This window comes from Natrix helvetica (genome assembly GCF_964273705.1).
Source record: "Natrix helvetica genome assembly, chromosome: 2".
Taxonomy (NCBI): domain Eukaryota; kingdom Metazoa; phylum Chordata; class Lepidosauria; order Squamata; family Natricidae; genus Natrix; species Natrix helvetica.
Window position 1 is genome coordinate 243413434 of NC_138552.1, and position 16395 is coordinate 243429828.

The 16395-nt window shown below is 37.2% G+C and overlaps 1 protein-coding gene across 1 annotated transcript in view; it reads left to right on the top strand.

Moving 5' to 3' along the window:
• Positions 1–16395, top strand: part of USH2A (usherin) — a 507951-nt gene that overhangs the window by 144249 nt on the left and 347307 nt on the right. Inside the window, exons 20-21 of the mRNA XM_081943929.1 lie at positions 327–471; positions 15577–15807. Coding sequence (XP_081800055.1) covers positions 327–471; positions 15577–15807 — 376 coding nt within the window. The remainder of the gene's footprint in view (positions 1–326; positions 472–15576; positions 15808–16395) is intronic.

Below are 16395 nucleotides of genomic sequence, written 5' to 3' on the forward strand. Positions count from 1 at the left end.
CATAATAGTGATACCACTCTCTTGCATAATCTGTACAGTTTGCACAAATAATTCCTCTCTTCTACAGCTTTATGAGGCAATAATTTTTCCCCTCATTTATCTACTCAGGAACTGGATTATTACCTCATAAAATATCATGATGAACGTATTATAATTTAATTCTATAGCATGTTGAACTTTTTTTTTTTCAAAATGTTGCTAGTTCTGCTAATGGTGCTTGGCAAACCCTGGCCAACCAATTACTTATTGTTAAATATGCTATCGTACTTATATAAAGTAAGAGAAGCGCTCCCAGACTAGACATCTTGAGTCTCTTTATTTTGCAGCCTTTGTATGTTGCTGAAGCCCATGAGCAATCCTATGTAATGACCGGACTGGAGCCATACAGAACGTACTCTTTTACCATTACTCTCTGCAATCGAATTGGATGTGTCGATAGTAAGCCAGGAATGGGACAAACTTTAGCTGCTGGTAAGGGAAAAGAGAAGGTGTCTTGTGTGTAAAGCTAGTTTATAATTTTCTAAAGAGGCTACTAGGGATAGTCAGAGACGCTGTGTTATTCTTTTTATTATGTGACTGATAATTGCAAGTTTTAAAAATATAGTGTGTTTTCTACATTTTTTTTTGTTCAATTCCATCTGATTCTTGGAGACTACCTGGATAATAAATGCCTTGTGGTTTTCTTGGCAAAGTTTTTTTCAGAAGTGGTTTGCTCAGTGGTGGGTTTCAAAATTTTTTGGAACCTCTTCTGTAGGTGTGGCCTGCTTTGTGGGAGTGCTTGGCAGTCATGTGACCGGGTGGGAGTGGCCAGGACGATGTCACTGAATTCTTTGCCCCAATGGATCTTCTACACAAAGATATAAAAAAGGAAATTTATTATTTTGTGTACTTACTACTTAAATAAGATTAAAATAAGAACACAAAACAATAAAAGAGCTACTTACAGAAGGAAGTTGACTGTCCTTGCCAGTCTTCAAAATCACTGACTGCAATGAATGGCCTGTACAAAGAAGAGACATAGAAATGAACTATTTCATTACATGCACTGCATTAGGATGAAACTAGCACACAAAATAATAGAAAAGGAAGATGACTGTCCTTTTGTGTGTTGAAGTAACCCACTGACCACCTTGCTCCAATGAATGGCTTGTCCAAAGAGATACAGAAAGGAAGACTTTAATTGCTTGCACTACTATATTAAGGATGAAACAAGCACACAAAGCAATAAAACAGCTACTTACATAGGAAAGATGACTGTCCTAGCGGTCATACTCTGTTGCCTCCTGTTAAATAATACGAACTGCAGAAGAAATAAAACAATATTGGACTTGATTGTGGTTGTACTACATTACACTACAGGTAACAGAAGGGACCTCTGTTTTCACCCAACAATGTACAGTCTTTTCAGGAAGGATGTCCCCCAACAAACAGGAAAGATATTTTTTCATATAAGAAGTTAGATCAAGAATGAATGTCATAGGTAGATTCACAGAGCAATGCAGATTTCTTTTTCTGAAATTTATTCCTCAGTTCAAAAAACAGGAATATATGAATTAGGTTCAGTAATTAGGACAGACCAAATAGCTATTCAAGATTTAGAGGTGTCATGGTTAGAAGCAATGGTAAAGCAAGATATGGATTTAAAACCAGTAATATTTGGTTGGGCATTTTAAAGGTAATAGAATACATATTTAATTTTACATATGTTAGCAGCTGCTGGACTTGTGTTTGCACAACAGTGGAAAAACAAAGGTATGAAAATGAATAAATATTACAATGTGCAGAAATGAATAAATTGACAATTAAAATCAAGAAGGCTTCGAATACTTTTTCACATGAGATTTGTGCTTTTCACATGAGATTGCTAACTAACAGAAACAGAAATTAGAAATCTAAAAGTATGAAAGAAAACACCAATTATGTAAGGAAAGGTCACTAAAATGTATAAGGAAATATTATTAGTACTTGATCATTATTAATGTGTAGATAACTGCGGGACATTACACACCCATACAGACAAACTATGACAGTGCCAGGAAAACACCAAAAAAATAACAATTTCCCCCCCAAAGACTGCAGATGAAACCAGTTTTTTCCCTAACCCTAAGGACAGGAAAGACAAAGCCACTGGAATAAAAACCATCAAGGCATTGTGGGAAATTATAAAGGACAGTGCCAGGAAGCTCACAGAACTAGGAACCACAATTACCTAAACAACCAGGTATCACACAGAAACACACAAAATCTGGCAAAGCTGCCTTGCACCAACCTGGCCTGCCCATAGAAAAGCAGAAAAAAAAATGTTATAAATTTTATGTGTCTCAATGTTGCTGCTTTTCTATGGGCAGCCCAGATTGGTGTAAGGCAGCTTTACGAGATTTTGTGTTTATTTCTGTAGTGAATTCACTACAGAAGCACACAAATCTCCCAAAGTACATGCAAATAAAACCATTAAAAAATATTCTAGACACAATAAATAAAATTTAAAAAAAAACATTAAAAGCATAAAGGAAAAAATCTGTGTCACTTACTAGCAGGCAGAATCAGCAGCTCTCCTATGCGATGGATGCAAGGAGCAGGCAGGCGACCAGGCAGCAGGTAAGGTGGCCTGGCTGGCAGGCTTAGAAGCAGCGGGGGCCTCTGTGTGTCTCATTTTTGGCCTCCAGTGCCACTGTGCCATCCAAAAACGGGACCATACATCCTGTTTTTGGCCTCCTCGACCTCCAGAGGGCGGGTGGGGGCTGGAGGGGGGTAGGTGGGGCAATATGGGCAGGGCAGCCTCATGGTCCCACTCAGGCAAGATTAATGGCTTCAGTAGGCTGTATCTGGCCCGTGGACCATAGTTTGAGGACCCCTGGTTTAGCCCCATTTTACAAACCTTTCTAGCCAAAGTTGCTAAGTGAATCTGGCTTCCCATTGACTTTGCTTGCAAAATGTGATCACATGACCCCAGGACAACGTGACCGTCATGAATACATGCCATTTGCCAAGTGTATGCATTTTATGGATCTGCAATGGTCATAAGTGTGAAAAATGATACACCCCTTTTTTTCAGTGCAAGCAAACAGTCACTAAACAAATGGTCATAAGTCAAGGACTCTACCTATATTCCAATCAGGATCCACACAGTTTTAGTCTGAGTCCAAAATTAAAAACAAGGCGACTTCTTCCCTTCACAACAAGAGGAGGAGGTTGAAAAAACAGCTGCCCATCAAAATGCGGTGGGAAAAAAAAACCAAAGGCAGCTGCTGGAAATCCTGTTCCATTTATTATTATCCCACCACATTGTGAGGAAAAGCTCTTTCTCAAGAGAAATGCTTACCCTCTCCTGTGTGAACGTCAAGCAGCTTCTCAGGAGGCTATAAATCTCCCTTGGGAAAGATATTTTCTTCAAATTGTGCCCAGATAGTACAGGGAAGTGTCTTTGAAAGCACTGCTATGCTCTGACCCCCTTTTTTCACTTTAAACCAGGGGTGTCCAACCTTGGCATTTTAAAACTGGTGGACTTCAACTCTTAGAATTTCTCAGCCAGCATTCCCGGGATTTGAAGTCCATACATCTTAAAGTTTCCAAAGATAGACACCCCTGCTTTAAATCAGACCTGACTGGAGCTTAGAGTAAACAAGGCAGACATTTTTAACATGAAGCTCCAAAAGAGTCCAATCATAGAAAGGAATGTAAACCTAATGTTCATTTATTTATTTTTCAATTTCTATGGCCACCCATCTCAAACAGGTTTATATAATGCTAAGAACCCTAACATAAAATTAAGCATAGAACCTTCACACTATTCTCTGGAAGAGCCGAGAACTTTTCTGCCTCTGCTGGACTTTGTCTTGATGACGTTGCTGCAACTGCCGGGCGTGGAAGGATGGAGGTAGCCAGAGCGGTGCTGAGGCAGCCTGGTGGGTGAGCCAATGAGTGAGCGATGGAGGATGAGGCTGCCTGATCCTCGTTCATTCGCCCGCTGGGCTGCCTCGACACGGCTCTGGCTACCTCCATCCTTCCGCACCTGGTAGCTGTGGCGATGTCATCAAGACGAAGTCCAGCAGAGGCAGAAAGGTTCTCAGCAGTCCTGGACTTCATCTTGATGATGTCGCCTCGGCTGCCGGGCGCGGAAAGACGGAGGTAGCAAGAGCTGCGCCGAGGCAGTCCAGCGGGTGGGCAAGCGAGTGAGCGAGCAAGGATCAGGCAGCCTCATCCTCCCTCCCTCCCTCCTTCCCTCACCAGGAAGTGCAGAGAGGAGCGCAATGTCCAGTGGAGGCAGGAAGGTTTTTGGCACTCTTGGAAGCCGCAAAAGTGACTGGGGAGCGCCAAGAACCTTCCGACCTCAACTGCACTTAGCTCTCTTCTCTGTGCGTTCCTCACAACTGCAATAGACGTCCAGAAGCGTCTTTTGTGGCTAATGGGGTTTGGGCTTAGCCCAACAGCCCCCACTGCTTCTGGACGTCTATTGCAGTCGTGAGGAGTGGGTGAAGTCCAGCGGAGGCAGGAAGATTCTCGGCACTCCCCAGTCACTTTTGCGACTTCCCAGAGTGCGGAGGAGCATGCGGTGAAGAGCACGGCACTCTGGGAAGCCATGAGAGCGACTGGGGAGCATCGAGAACCTTCCTGCCTCCACTGGACTTTGTGCGCTCCTCGTGACTACAATAGATGCCCAGAAGTGGCAGGAGCTGTCAGGCTGGAAGCCCAAACCCCATTAGCCACAAAAGCCACTTCTGGACATCTAGTGCTGTCGCGAGGAGCACACGGCAAAGAGCGCAAAGTTCAGCGGAGGAGGAAGGTTCTCGGTGCTCTGGAGAACCTTCCTATCTCTGCCGGTTTCAGGTTGCCCAGTTGGCATGGCCCCCAGTGCGTGCCTCCTCCTCCTCCCTCTTCCTCCTCCCTCCCCAAAGGCTCTTCTCTTCCTTACCCAAGGTCAGCGGGAGCTGGGCACAAAAGATGGGAGGAAAACCACACCTTGGAAAACTTCGCCGGGAAGGGAGGTGGGGAACCAGTGGGGGGCGGGGATGCCCTGGAACACCTCTATGCTTTGCTGGCCGCCATGCCTCCTAGGCAAGTTTGAGGAGGTCTTAGGAGGCCGGCCACACCACACAAGCTACCGCCCGCAAGCGGCTATGGAATGGGCGGGGCAAGGGGGGGCAGGGCAAGCACTCCATGAGAAACCTCTTCTAACCCATACAGTAAATTTCTGGAACCTCTTCTACCGAACCGGTTAGAACTGGCAGGAACCCACCCCTGGGTTTGCTATTGCCTCCTTCCTAGGGCCAAGAGAAAGTGACTAGCCCAAGGTGACTCAGTTGGCTTTGTGCCTAAGGTAGAACTATTAAGCTTATAATAAAGTAAAAAGATTTAATTAAGTCTTTTCTTAATTAAGTAATTGCCCTTAATTAATGTTTCCTACAAAGGTTGCGAGTTGTAGTGATCATATCAATAAACAACTGCATAACACATAAATTAATAACACTTCTATAACAATTTGTTTCCTTTGGCTGTCTATTGTGATATCATGGTAAAATCATACAACACTGGTGTTACTTTGTTGCAGCAAATTCATTAGGTTTACAGGAATGCTGCCAGCTAATAGGGATATTTTGATACTTTTTCTATCAATCATTGTTATATAGAAAGCTACCTATTTGCTCTTTTGGAATTATTATTCAAGTTAGAGATGCTACAATTGAATGTTTGTATTTTTATCCTGTGAATGTAATGGTTAAATCATCTATTTAGGTAGGTCTTCATTTGTTTCAAACATGCCACAGAAATCTGCATAAAGTTAAGGTATAAACCATATTTCACAAAGCATAATACTATACTGTGGCTTAAAGCAGTGTCAAAATCCAGGTATATATGAGCTTGACCAGAAGAAGCATCTTGTAAACTAGTCTTTATATTTGAGATATAAATCATCACTGTGACGTATATTTTAAAGTAAGATAAAGGTAAAGGTCCCCCTTGCACAAATGTGCTAGTCATTCCTGACTCTAGGGATCAGTGCTCATCTCTGTTTCAAAGCCAAAGAGCCAGCACTCTCTGAAGACCTCTCCGTGGTCATGTGGCCAAGATGCCAAGGTGCACAGAACACTGTTACCTTCCCACCAAGTGGCCCCTATTTTTCTACTTGCACTTTTACATGCTTTTGAACTGCTATGTTGGCAGAAGCTGGGACAAGTAATGGGAGCACACTCTGTTATGGGGCGCTAGGGATTCAAACCGCCAAACTGTCAACCTTTCTGATCGACAAGTCAGCGTCTTAGCCACTGAGCTGCCGCGTCCCTATATTTTAAAGTACTTGCATGTTATTATTTTCCGTCTTGCCTCCAGAAGCTCAAAGTAACATGTTTAGCATTCTTTCCTCATTTTCCTCACAAAATAACTATACAATGAGATTATTTGGGCTGTAAAGTACAATACTGAAATACTATAGTTGGCAAATAGTTTTGCTACTGATGGTCCCTCTCTCAATTTTAGTTGGGGAAGTAGGAAGCTACAATTCATATCATTCTTGAATCCAACTGTCACTTTCCAATGTCAGCTTTCAGAATTTTTGCTGTTGAGCAGCTTAAACAGTAACTAATGCAATTTATATAGGATCTTTATTAAAGAAGAAGCTTCCTTACCAGTTTGTCATTTTTAAAATCTGAATTGTTCATTGAAGCCTGACAGCCTATTCACTTCTTCAAAATTAATTTCTTTCAAGCCAACAAATGGACATCTTAACTTTAATTAAGATGCACAAGAAAAAAGGCAATTAACAAGTATATATAAACCCTTCCTACCCCTCTGGATGGTATGTGTCTTTTTCAATATTGGGTCCTCTACAAGATGCCTGTGAGATTGAGTATTCTAAGACTTCTTGTCCACTCTTCTAAATAGAGAGCTCGGATGTTGTTCCTGAGATCTGTTGGAGTCATTCTCCTGCTCAGGAGTCATAGCCCCAAGTGCTCCTACCACCACTGGGATCACTTTGGCCATATCCACTCTAGTTTTCCTTCAGGCCCTGGTACTTCTGAAACTTCTCATACTCCTTCCTGATTTTGCTGTTCCTTGGCACCACTACATTTATTACCACTTGTCTACTACCATGATGTCTAGTTGAATGGCTAATATCTGCCTGACCATGTAGCCTACAAACTAATACAAATAACATCAGAGATAACCATCTTGAGTTTTTCCAAACACTTCCTTCACAATCAACACAGATTGATTGTGCTATTCTTAGTAGGAAAAGTAAAAATTGAATTGTAGAAAAACAGAGTTTGATGTTTTATTAAAATCAAAAGTTCAGCCGAACCATTGGGAGTCAATAATATCTCTTATATACAGAATTCAGGCTCTGGACATACTAGCAGGTAATATTTATCATATGCATTTAATCTATTTTTTTTCATTCTTACTTATTTTCTTTCTTGGCCATCTGTTTTTAAATTAAAAATATTGGAAGAAAATTACACTATTGTAATTTCTGACACATGAAAGCAAATTCATAAAAAGTAATAGGAAATAGCCAGGAAACCTGGGTAATTGTTTTTCAATGAAAAATCACCAAGTATCACTATTAAAATCAGGTCTGAAGTTCATGCAAATCTTCCTCCTGCTCGTGCTGCCAGTGAGAACAGCTGGTGGCTGAGGGAAGATAACCATTTAGTTATTGTCTCTTGCTCATGTGTCAAAATAAAAGTGAATATTTAGACATGCAGGGGGGCTGACAGGTCCATCTGTGTAGGTATTACCACCACACAAAAAAAACAGACCCAGATAGGAATATTATCACAACCAAGCTAGGAAAGAGCTTGTGTGATGTTTGTGAATATTTCTGTCTTTCCTTGGTTTGCATTGTCATGGAGCCTAGGAACAGCATGAGAATATGCTATTAATATTTTAGAGAATTCATTTCTAATATTCAGAAAAATAATAAAATAATACAAAATCATTTGCATACAGTGTGCAGAATATACAAAAAGAATTCTGATACCTGAATTACAAGCAAATGTCCTAATTCCCATTGCTGCTTAACAATCTGTTCAACCTCATGTATTTGTTTCTTCTAGGTATTCATCATTGCTAGTGAAGTTATGCAGTAGCACTCATAAGTGACCATTAATTTAAAATATTGTAAAAAGTTTAAATGGCCTGTATATAATAGACTTCCTTTATGTGAACCTGAAATAAACAATGTTATTGATTAAATAGTCCTAGCATTGCAATTCTGAATCGATGAACTAAACATTTAGTAGTCATTCAATTGAATGATATTGTAGCAGGGGAGGGGGGAACCAAGACACACCTCAGTGCTACTATCAACTCATGATGATTATGTCTATCCTTTGAAATAATACAGATTAGATTTTTATGGAAACTCATGGCTAATTCTCGTCTAATCATGAGCAAGCAATAAAGATTACACAAAGAAAAACAACATCCTGCCAAGGTAGTTACAGTTTAGTAAATTAGACAGGATACTACTGAATCTGCTATTTTCTTAAACCAAATTGCTTTTAGAAAATAAAAATACATAACAAGCTATGTATAGCAACTGATGCATAGATCTTTAGATTAATTGTATTTGTGCCATTCCACATTCTTCCATATAGACTTTAAGCTATATTGATACATAGCGCCTCATGGGTCATAACATCCTTGTGAGAATTTAATGTAGTTCAGATAATCATTACAGTATCTGTTAAATTAATGGAGAATGCTTAAAAGCTGTTTGTCAAAGCAATTATATATGATCTCCAGTAAACCATTCTATTCTAGATTGCAGCCAGGAGAGTATAATGGCCAGGTTCTTTTCAAACTTGCTTGTAGTCAATATGACAAGTAGTGGAGTAGTTTCATAGATTAAAAATGTTTAATTTAATCCACCAGATCACTTCCTATCATTTGAAATTTATATCCAGGCAGTCTTGGCTCCTCAGGGTTGTCTATACATTTTTTTTTAAATTTTTAATGTCTTTTAAATTACTTCTTTTGTCAATCTTGTTTAAATCGGGGGGAATTTAGAAAGAAATACTTTGAATATCATATACTTTGGAAAAGTATATGCCACTAATCAAAACCATGTGCTTTTCCTGTCTTATAATGGCTGCATACTCTAAGCATAATACTCTATCACAGTCTTTAAAATCACCCATAATTAATTAACTAGTAATTAGTGGACCATTAGATTTTGCTTTTTCTGTAAAAAGTAAAACAGGCAGGCTGCTTATCTCTGGTTTGAAAATGCACAATGCTTTCATTCAAGTACATAAAAATCTGTCATTGTGAATGGGACCCAAGGAGATTAAACAAGTACTCTGAATATGTTAATTTATTATTTTAATTACAGCAATTTTGTATATATAGTCGTTAGTGTACACTAATATTTTTTCACCTTTTATGCATAATGCATACACCAATCATCTCATCCTTTCTTGGCAATTGCTGGGGGAGGGTGCTTTTTATTGTTCCAGCTTTGTTCTTAGTTGTGAAATCATTTTGTTCACTTCTGCCTTGAATAATCCCTCATTAAGCCAATCATTTTGAGTCCTGTGCTAAAAAGTGAAAAACTGGCAAATAAGTGCAGCATTCCAAATTGCATACAGGTATATATGTATAAATATTAGCATATGCCCAGACATGGACATATACATATGTGGTGTTCTGTTCTTTTCTCTTTAAGCAGTCACAGAACACAATAAAATGCCTTTTAAGGATGTGTCTTTTAATTAGTCCCGCTTCTTTGAATTTAATTTCAATTGTGGTTCATGTATTGGCATGACATCTACACTCGTGAAGGTGATGATAAGACCTAGACAGTAGAGGTGGTAAGAAGAAGAAGAGCATAAATGAAGAATTGAAGCTTTTTTAGGAAGCTTCTATTTTACCAAAGTAAAATAAAAAACCGGCTTCATTTTTGATGAAAACTCACGAACAGCATTGGAAATTGTGTGACAATTTTGCTTGGTTAATCATCCCATTATTTATTTCAAGACTACAGGCACTATGTTACAATTAGAGACATGAAGCATAATCTGAGAAATATAGATATGACAGATTGCTTAAATAACTTGTGAGATAAACTGTATCTGCTCAGTATTTTGTCTTGCCAGAAATTCTCTGGCTACAGATTGGGTGCTCTTTCTCTACCACTGTAAGAGCCAAAACTTATTTATTTGTTCTCCCCAAAGGACATATTTCACTCCTTAGGAAATTGTGCAAATTATTCTGTTGTCAGTATGTCAAATTTGCATGGTCTTTAGGCTGAGTTTAAGTTGTATTTCTCTTGATTAAAAGCTTTTGGTTCAAAGCAATACTTTTTAATTGCCTAATGATATAAGTCACTTCTTAGGAAAGAGCCATGCATTTAGGAGTTCATTTGCAATATAACTGAAAAATTCATTGCATGGCAGTAAAACAATTTACTGTTAATTACAAGGAGAAGAATTTGCTGTACCATGCTCACAGATTGCCATGAATCATGCAGCACTCCTAGAGATTTATAACAGATGTGTAAGTGGGATGAATTAGCAGGGTTTAATAACAGAGACACAAATCATGCAGACTTCAAGGAGCTTTAATTGATATACTAGAATGTGACGGGCATGAATCACTCAGCCATTCAACAGCACTGTAACATATGGTCAGCTCAATATGCTGCATCTTAAATCGGTTGGTGAGTTGTTGGTTGTCCCATATGGTGGAAGCAATATATTTTAAGGACTTTTTTTTATATAAAAAGACACCATCACATTTACTTTTAAAAAAATGATTCAGTATGCTCATAATAAGGTGAACTCTTAAAACTTGTGTATGTTTAAGGCATATTATATACAAATTCTGTAAACAGATTTTCTGAAAGAGTTGATTAAAAGGTTGCAGTTTTCAATGGAAACATGTAGTTTAATCGTTCTATTTATTATTATACCGAACATATATATCTTACTAGACCCCAGTTCCTTGCCAGTGCTTTATCCAAAGTCACCTGGGCCTTCTCTACTAGAAGAATTTGTATCATGAAGGAGTACCAGAGAGAAGAGGTAACAAGGAACACATACTTACCAGAAGTGGTATTCAGCAGGTTCTGACCAGTTCTGGATAAACGGTAGCAGTATTTGTAAGTAGTTCGGAGAATCGGTAAATCCCACCTCTGACTGGCCCTCCCCAATCTATTCTCTGCTTCCCGAATCCCAGTTTATCAGGCGGAAATGGGGATTTTACAGTAACCTTCCCCTGGAGTGGGGTGGAAATGGAGATTTTACAGTATCCTTCCCCTACCACACCCACCAAGACATGCCCACCAAGCCACGCCCACAGAACCAGTAATAAACAAAATTGAATCCCACCACTGATACTTTCCAAGGTAGGAATATCATTTTACCATCTACATCAGTCTTTCTCAAATTCAGTAATTTTAAAATGTCTGGGATTTCAACTCCCAGAACTCTCCAGTCTGGGTGGAAAGTTCTGGGAGTTGAAGTCCATACATCTTAAAGTTGCTGAGGTTTAGAAAGACTGATCTAGATGTCTAAGCACTGCTGCAAAAATTGACTTACTATAGACTACCATATATAGCTCCCTTTCACTTGTATGACATTTATATGATTGCTTATTGTTGGGTTTCAGCATTTATGTTAGTATTTTATTATGGTCTTTCAATTTATTTCAGTTTTTCTTTTTATATTCTTCATTGTTTTGAATCATTCCATTAAATTTAAATATACTATTAGACTGTTGTGTTTTGAATATGATACAACCACAGTTTCAGATTAAGGGAAGAGATTTCTTTTCAATGTGAAATCTGTTAAATCTGGGTCCTTTAAATTAATGGTTTCCTGGAAATGCACAGAGGACTCCATTGCTGACTAACGTTTCCTTGTCTGAAGTGCTGAACCCAATCTATACAGTCAGGCCTAATGATCAACCTCGCTAGGCTAATGTGAAGTCAGCTGAGATGATGGAGACCTTACATTGCTGAAAACATTCCTGGGATATAACAATAGTCAAGTCTCTCAAGTGAATGAGTGATCTTCCACTCTCTGGGCAAGCCTCCAATTACACATTTGCTTACAAAGTGAAATTGTGCATGAGACACAAATGCTGTTTTTTAAAAATGGATAACCCTACATGTCACTATTCAAAAGGTTGAAATTATAATGAGCAGTTGGCAAAGCATAAATGAGACTGTATCTTCATGAATGTTACTCACGGTTCTACTAGAAATGTAGCTATTTAGAAATTTGATGAAAGGGGAAACTTTAAGAAGCATATTTTTTTAGATAAAGCCAAGAGCACTAAATGCTACCTGTATAATATTTCACTGAGAGGGTTCCTTTTAGTATAAATGCATGAAAGAAAAGTAGACCAGTAAAGGTTTAGTAACTATAATACAGATGCATTTTTATTAGTTTTAAAACCTGACATGCTATAGGAAAGCTTTAGCAGCTGCATTAGTAAACCTGACAGATTTGCGAAAAGAATTCACTATCCTTAGAAGCACGGTTGCCAGAATTTAATGTCAACAATTAAAATTTATTTTGATCCTCACCTAGTGTTTATTACTGTTTGTATACACAACAGACCTTACTAATACAGTGATGCACTATTAGATGGAATTACCATCTGTTCACAGTGAAATGTTGGCATCTGTCTTAGTTTCTAAAGCTAAAATGATATTGGTTCAAACAAAGCAAAGTTAACTGCTCTTTACTTATCAACAATTATATTTTTCTTTCATGCATGCAGATATAATGTGCTCACACAGAGACTTGCACACAAACATATTCATGGAAGGATTTATCTTTTTTTTAAATAGTAAGCTATAAAATGATATCTGCACTTGATGTATTGTTAATATGGAACTGTATGGATTGTCTGCTCTTTTGATTTTTTTGGAATTCTCTTGTAATTCCAGACAGTGTAATAAGTGTTTAATGTTTGAATTCTTTAGTTGGTATTTTATATATTTTACTGAAGAAATTTTAAAAGCCTGATATACTTAAAATATGCAAAATACAATTCAGTCTTTTAAAACAAAGAATGCTTTTATAATGTGTTTTAAAAGACCAGAATAAATTTACAATAAATAAATAAAATGATAATTCCAACAGGTATCAGTCATAACTTTAAGAAGCATATATTGTGGCTGCTAGATTCTATTATATATTGCATAAACTGTGATATGGAGATACATGCTATTTATTATCTAAAGGTCCCCCCTTCCCCTCCCCTTCACAAACATATGTGATTTGTTGATGTGTAAATTTCAGAAGAATTCTTCATGTTAGGGCACATACATTGTGAATCATCAAAAACATGGTGTTTACAATTCTAATCTTCAACTAAAGGTGTTGTATTCTGAAATATTAATTTTCTATTTCATATATTGAAATACTACTATTATTTAATATAGCAATGCTACTATTTAATATATGTACCATAGTGCACTAACTGTAACTAGTACATTTATTTTTGCTGGAGTAGACTTGAAAATGATTAAAAAATCAATATTTTCCTGTCAAGGAAGTAAATGTTACAATGCATTTAAATAATTAAGTGCGCAAGTGCCATAAAAGCTTCAAATTTGGATAGGAAAGATGCTATAATTACAGTATAAGCCTCTCCAATTTATTAAGAGAATATATTTAAGGAAGATTTGCTGTTTGTTCTAAAGATGGCTATGTGTATTCCTTTTAGGCAATAATGAATTTTACAGCTTCTGTTTTTAGTAGTTAAAAGCTGAATTGGAATATTAAATCCTGGCAGTTGCATCCAAAGTGCTGACATAGCTCAATAACTCTAAAGGTGAAATTCCAATTGTAAAGCCCGTGTTTTCTTTTGAAACCTGTACATTAATGCTGCATTTCATTAGTGCTCAGGGCTACTTATGTGGGAAGGCTTGTAACATGCCAGAAATTTCAACACAGTAAATTTTGACCAAGGCAGTATGTTACTAATTAGATGATGAAGTCATAAATGATACCTGAACAAGAATTTATAATGCATAGCTTGGCTAGTAATTTTTTGACTCCCATCTTTTTCTTTATCTTAAAGCAACCTTTCTTCACACTGTAGAAAAAGCAATAGCAGTGCATTAGATCATATAAAAATGCAAAAAAATATGTTTATAGTTTTATATATCAAACACTTTAAAGATGCATTATTAATTTATTATGAACAAAGATCTTGCTGTTAACTCTTAGCACAATGCCCTGAATGAATTTACAGGATGCATATTTTCCTCCATATTCTCTAAATGAATTATGTGCTGTATGATAACAGAAGTACCTGACTTTGATATATGTGGCATAGTTTAAGATTCCTCATGCAGAAAACACGACTGCAGAGTAAATTTACAAAGTAATGCTTGCTTGGAATTCACAATGGAACAAAGTATTTTATATCTGCAAGGAGCATAATACTTTCAATAGGTAAAGTGCTATTGTATGTTGCAATTAACCACCTAATTGTCAGCATAATGTGCCACACCCTTGGAAGAAAGCTTCAATCTGTTTGTAAGTCTTGAAAGGCGATTGCATAAAGTATGTGACTAACAACAAGTATGTTTATATAACCTGTAAAAAAAAATCTGCCAAAATAGGAAAATACTTATTTTGTTCTTTTATCAAACTCATACTGCATATGCTTTCCAGGCAATTAACAGACAAAGCACATTAATAAATGATTTCCAGACATAGCACTTTTTTTTTTTACTAACATGCATATATGCATGTACATGGAAAAGTATTATGTGGTATGCAGGCAATGGTCTTTGCCAGACCAGTTGCCATCAGAGTACCATGTGAAAAGTTATCCATCGGATCTGAGGTTAGATTTTCAATTTCCCACATTAGTGTTTATTCATCATCATGACTGCGGATAACGGAATTTGCCTTTTATGGAGATGAAGGTCTGTGCAAGTCTTATATAGAACTTTTCATTTTAGCCAAGTTATATGTGCATGCCTATTTGAAAGATTGACAAATGCTAGGTATTCATAGTATTTTGCATATATAAAGGATTCTTATGGTGAAGTTTCTATCTTCAGAATTCATGTATATTAGCTCAATTGCTTTGTATTACTATTATTCAATTCAAGATAACACTATTGTGTTCTAACAAAGGAATAAACAAAATCAATGTCAAGTCAATAAACATCTCATATCTGCGAGTCTTTTCTGCCAATATCATTGTACATTCTGATTCAAAGGAATTATTTGAATTTGTACCATAATGTTTGCATTGTTTTTATGATATTAATGTGAAAATACTCTGCAAACAGTAAAAGAAAAAGCTAGGAGTGCTGGTCAGTCAAACAAGGAATTGGCAGATCGTATTTTTCCATTTCTAACAATTTAAATATTATTATGTACAGTGGTATGACTAAATAAAAATCTAAGGGAGTTTGCAAGCTATATTATGAATAGTTAGTTTGGTGACACTTTTTATTAAAGATTTATAAAATATAAGAAACAAAGCATTAAACTTTTCTTCTTCTGTTCTTTCTTTCTTTCTTTCTTTCTTTCTTTCTTTCTTTCTTTCTTTCTTTCTTTCTTTCTTTCTTTCTTTCTTTCTTTCTTTCTTTCTTTCTAGCTCCAGTTCTGCTAATAGCACCCGACACTGAAGGAATAAACAGTACTGTAATAAAGATAACTTGGTATGAGCCTGAAGAACTTAATGGACCTCCTCCAATTTATCAGCTGGAAAGAATAGATATATCTTTAGCAACATCAGATATAAATGTAAAAAAAGGCATTCGTTTTCCAGGAAATGGGTATTACAAGTTTCCAAATTCTATGTTGCCTACAGACACCTATTTTACAGGTAAGGAGATTTCATTCATTCATTCATTCATTCATTCAATCAATCAATCAATCAATCAATCAATCAATCTATTTTTATAGCCACCCATCTCAGTCAATGACTTTGGGCAGGATACAATTCAAAACTATATTATAATCAAAATATTAAAACATTTTAAAACAATGAAAACTATAGAAACATCCAAAATAAATAAATATATATAGCGGCCCAGATACTTGGCCAGTTATCAATATAGCCAGGAAATGGGGCTATTGACACATTCAGTGCCTCAGGATCAGGAACATAGCCAGGTTTTTAGGGCTTACAAAAGGCTAACAGGATTGGGACCATTCTATTCTCCAAAGTGGATGTTCCACAATTCCCAGCCACTGTGGAAAAAGTCCATTTTCTACACCCTGCCAGCTGACACTCTTTGACTGAAGGCATCTACAGCATGTCCATTCTACTACATCTGGTTGGACAGGTAGAGACTCTTGGAAAAAGGGGATCCCTCAGGTGCCCTGGCCCCAAGCCATAGTCTTCACTATGTTTACCTGAAAACACTTTAGAGTACATTCTGATGGACATTTTCTTTGGATGGATTTCCTC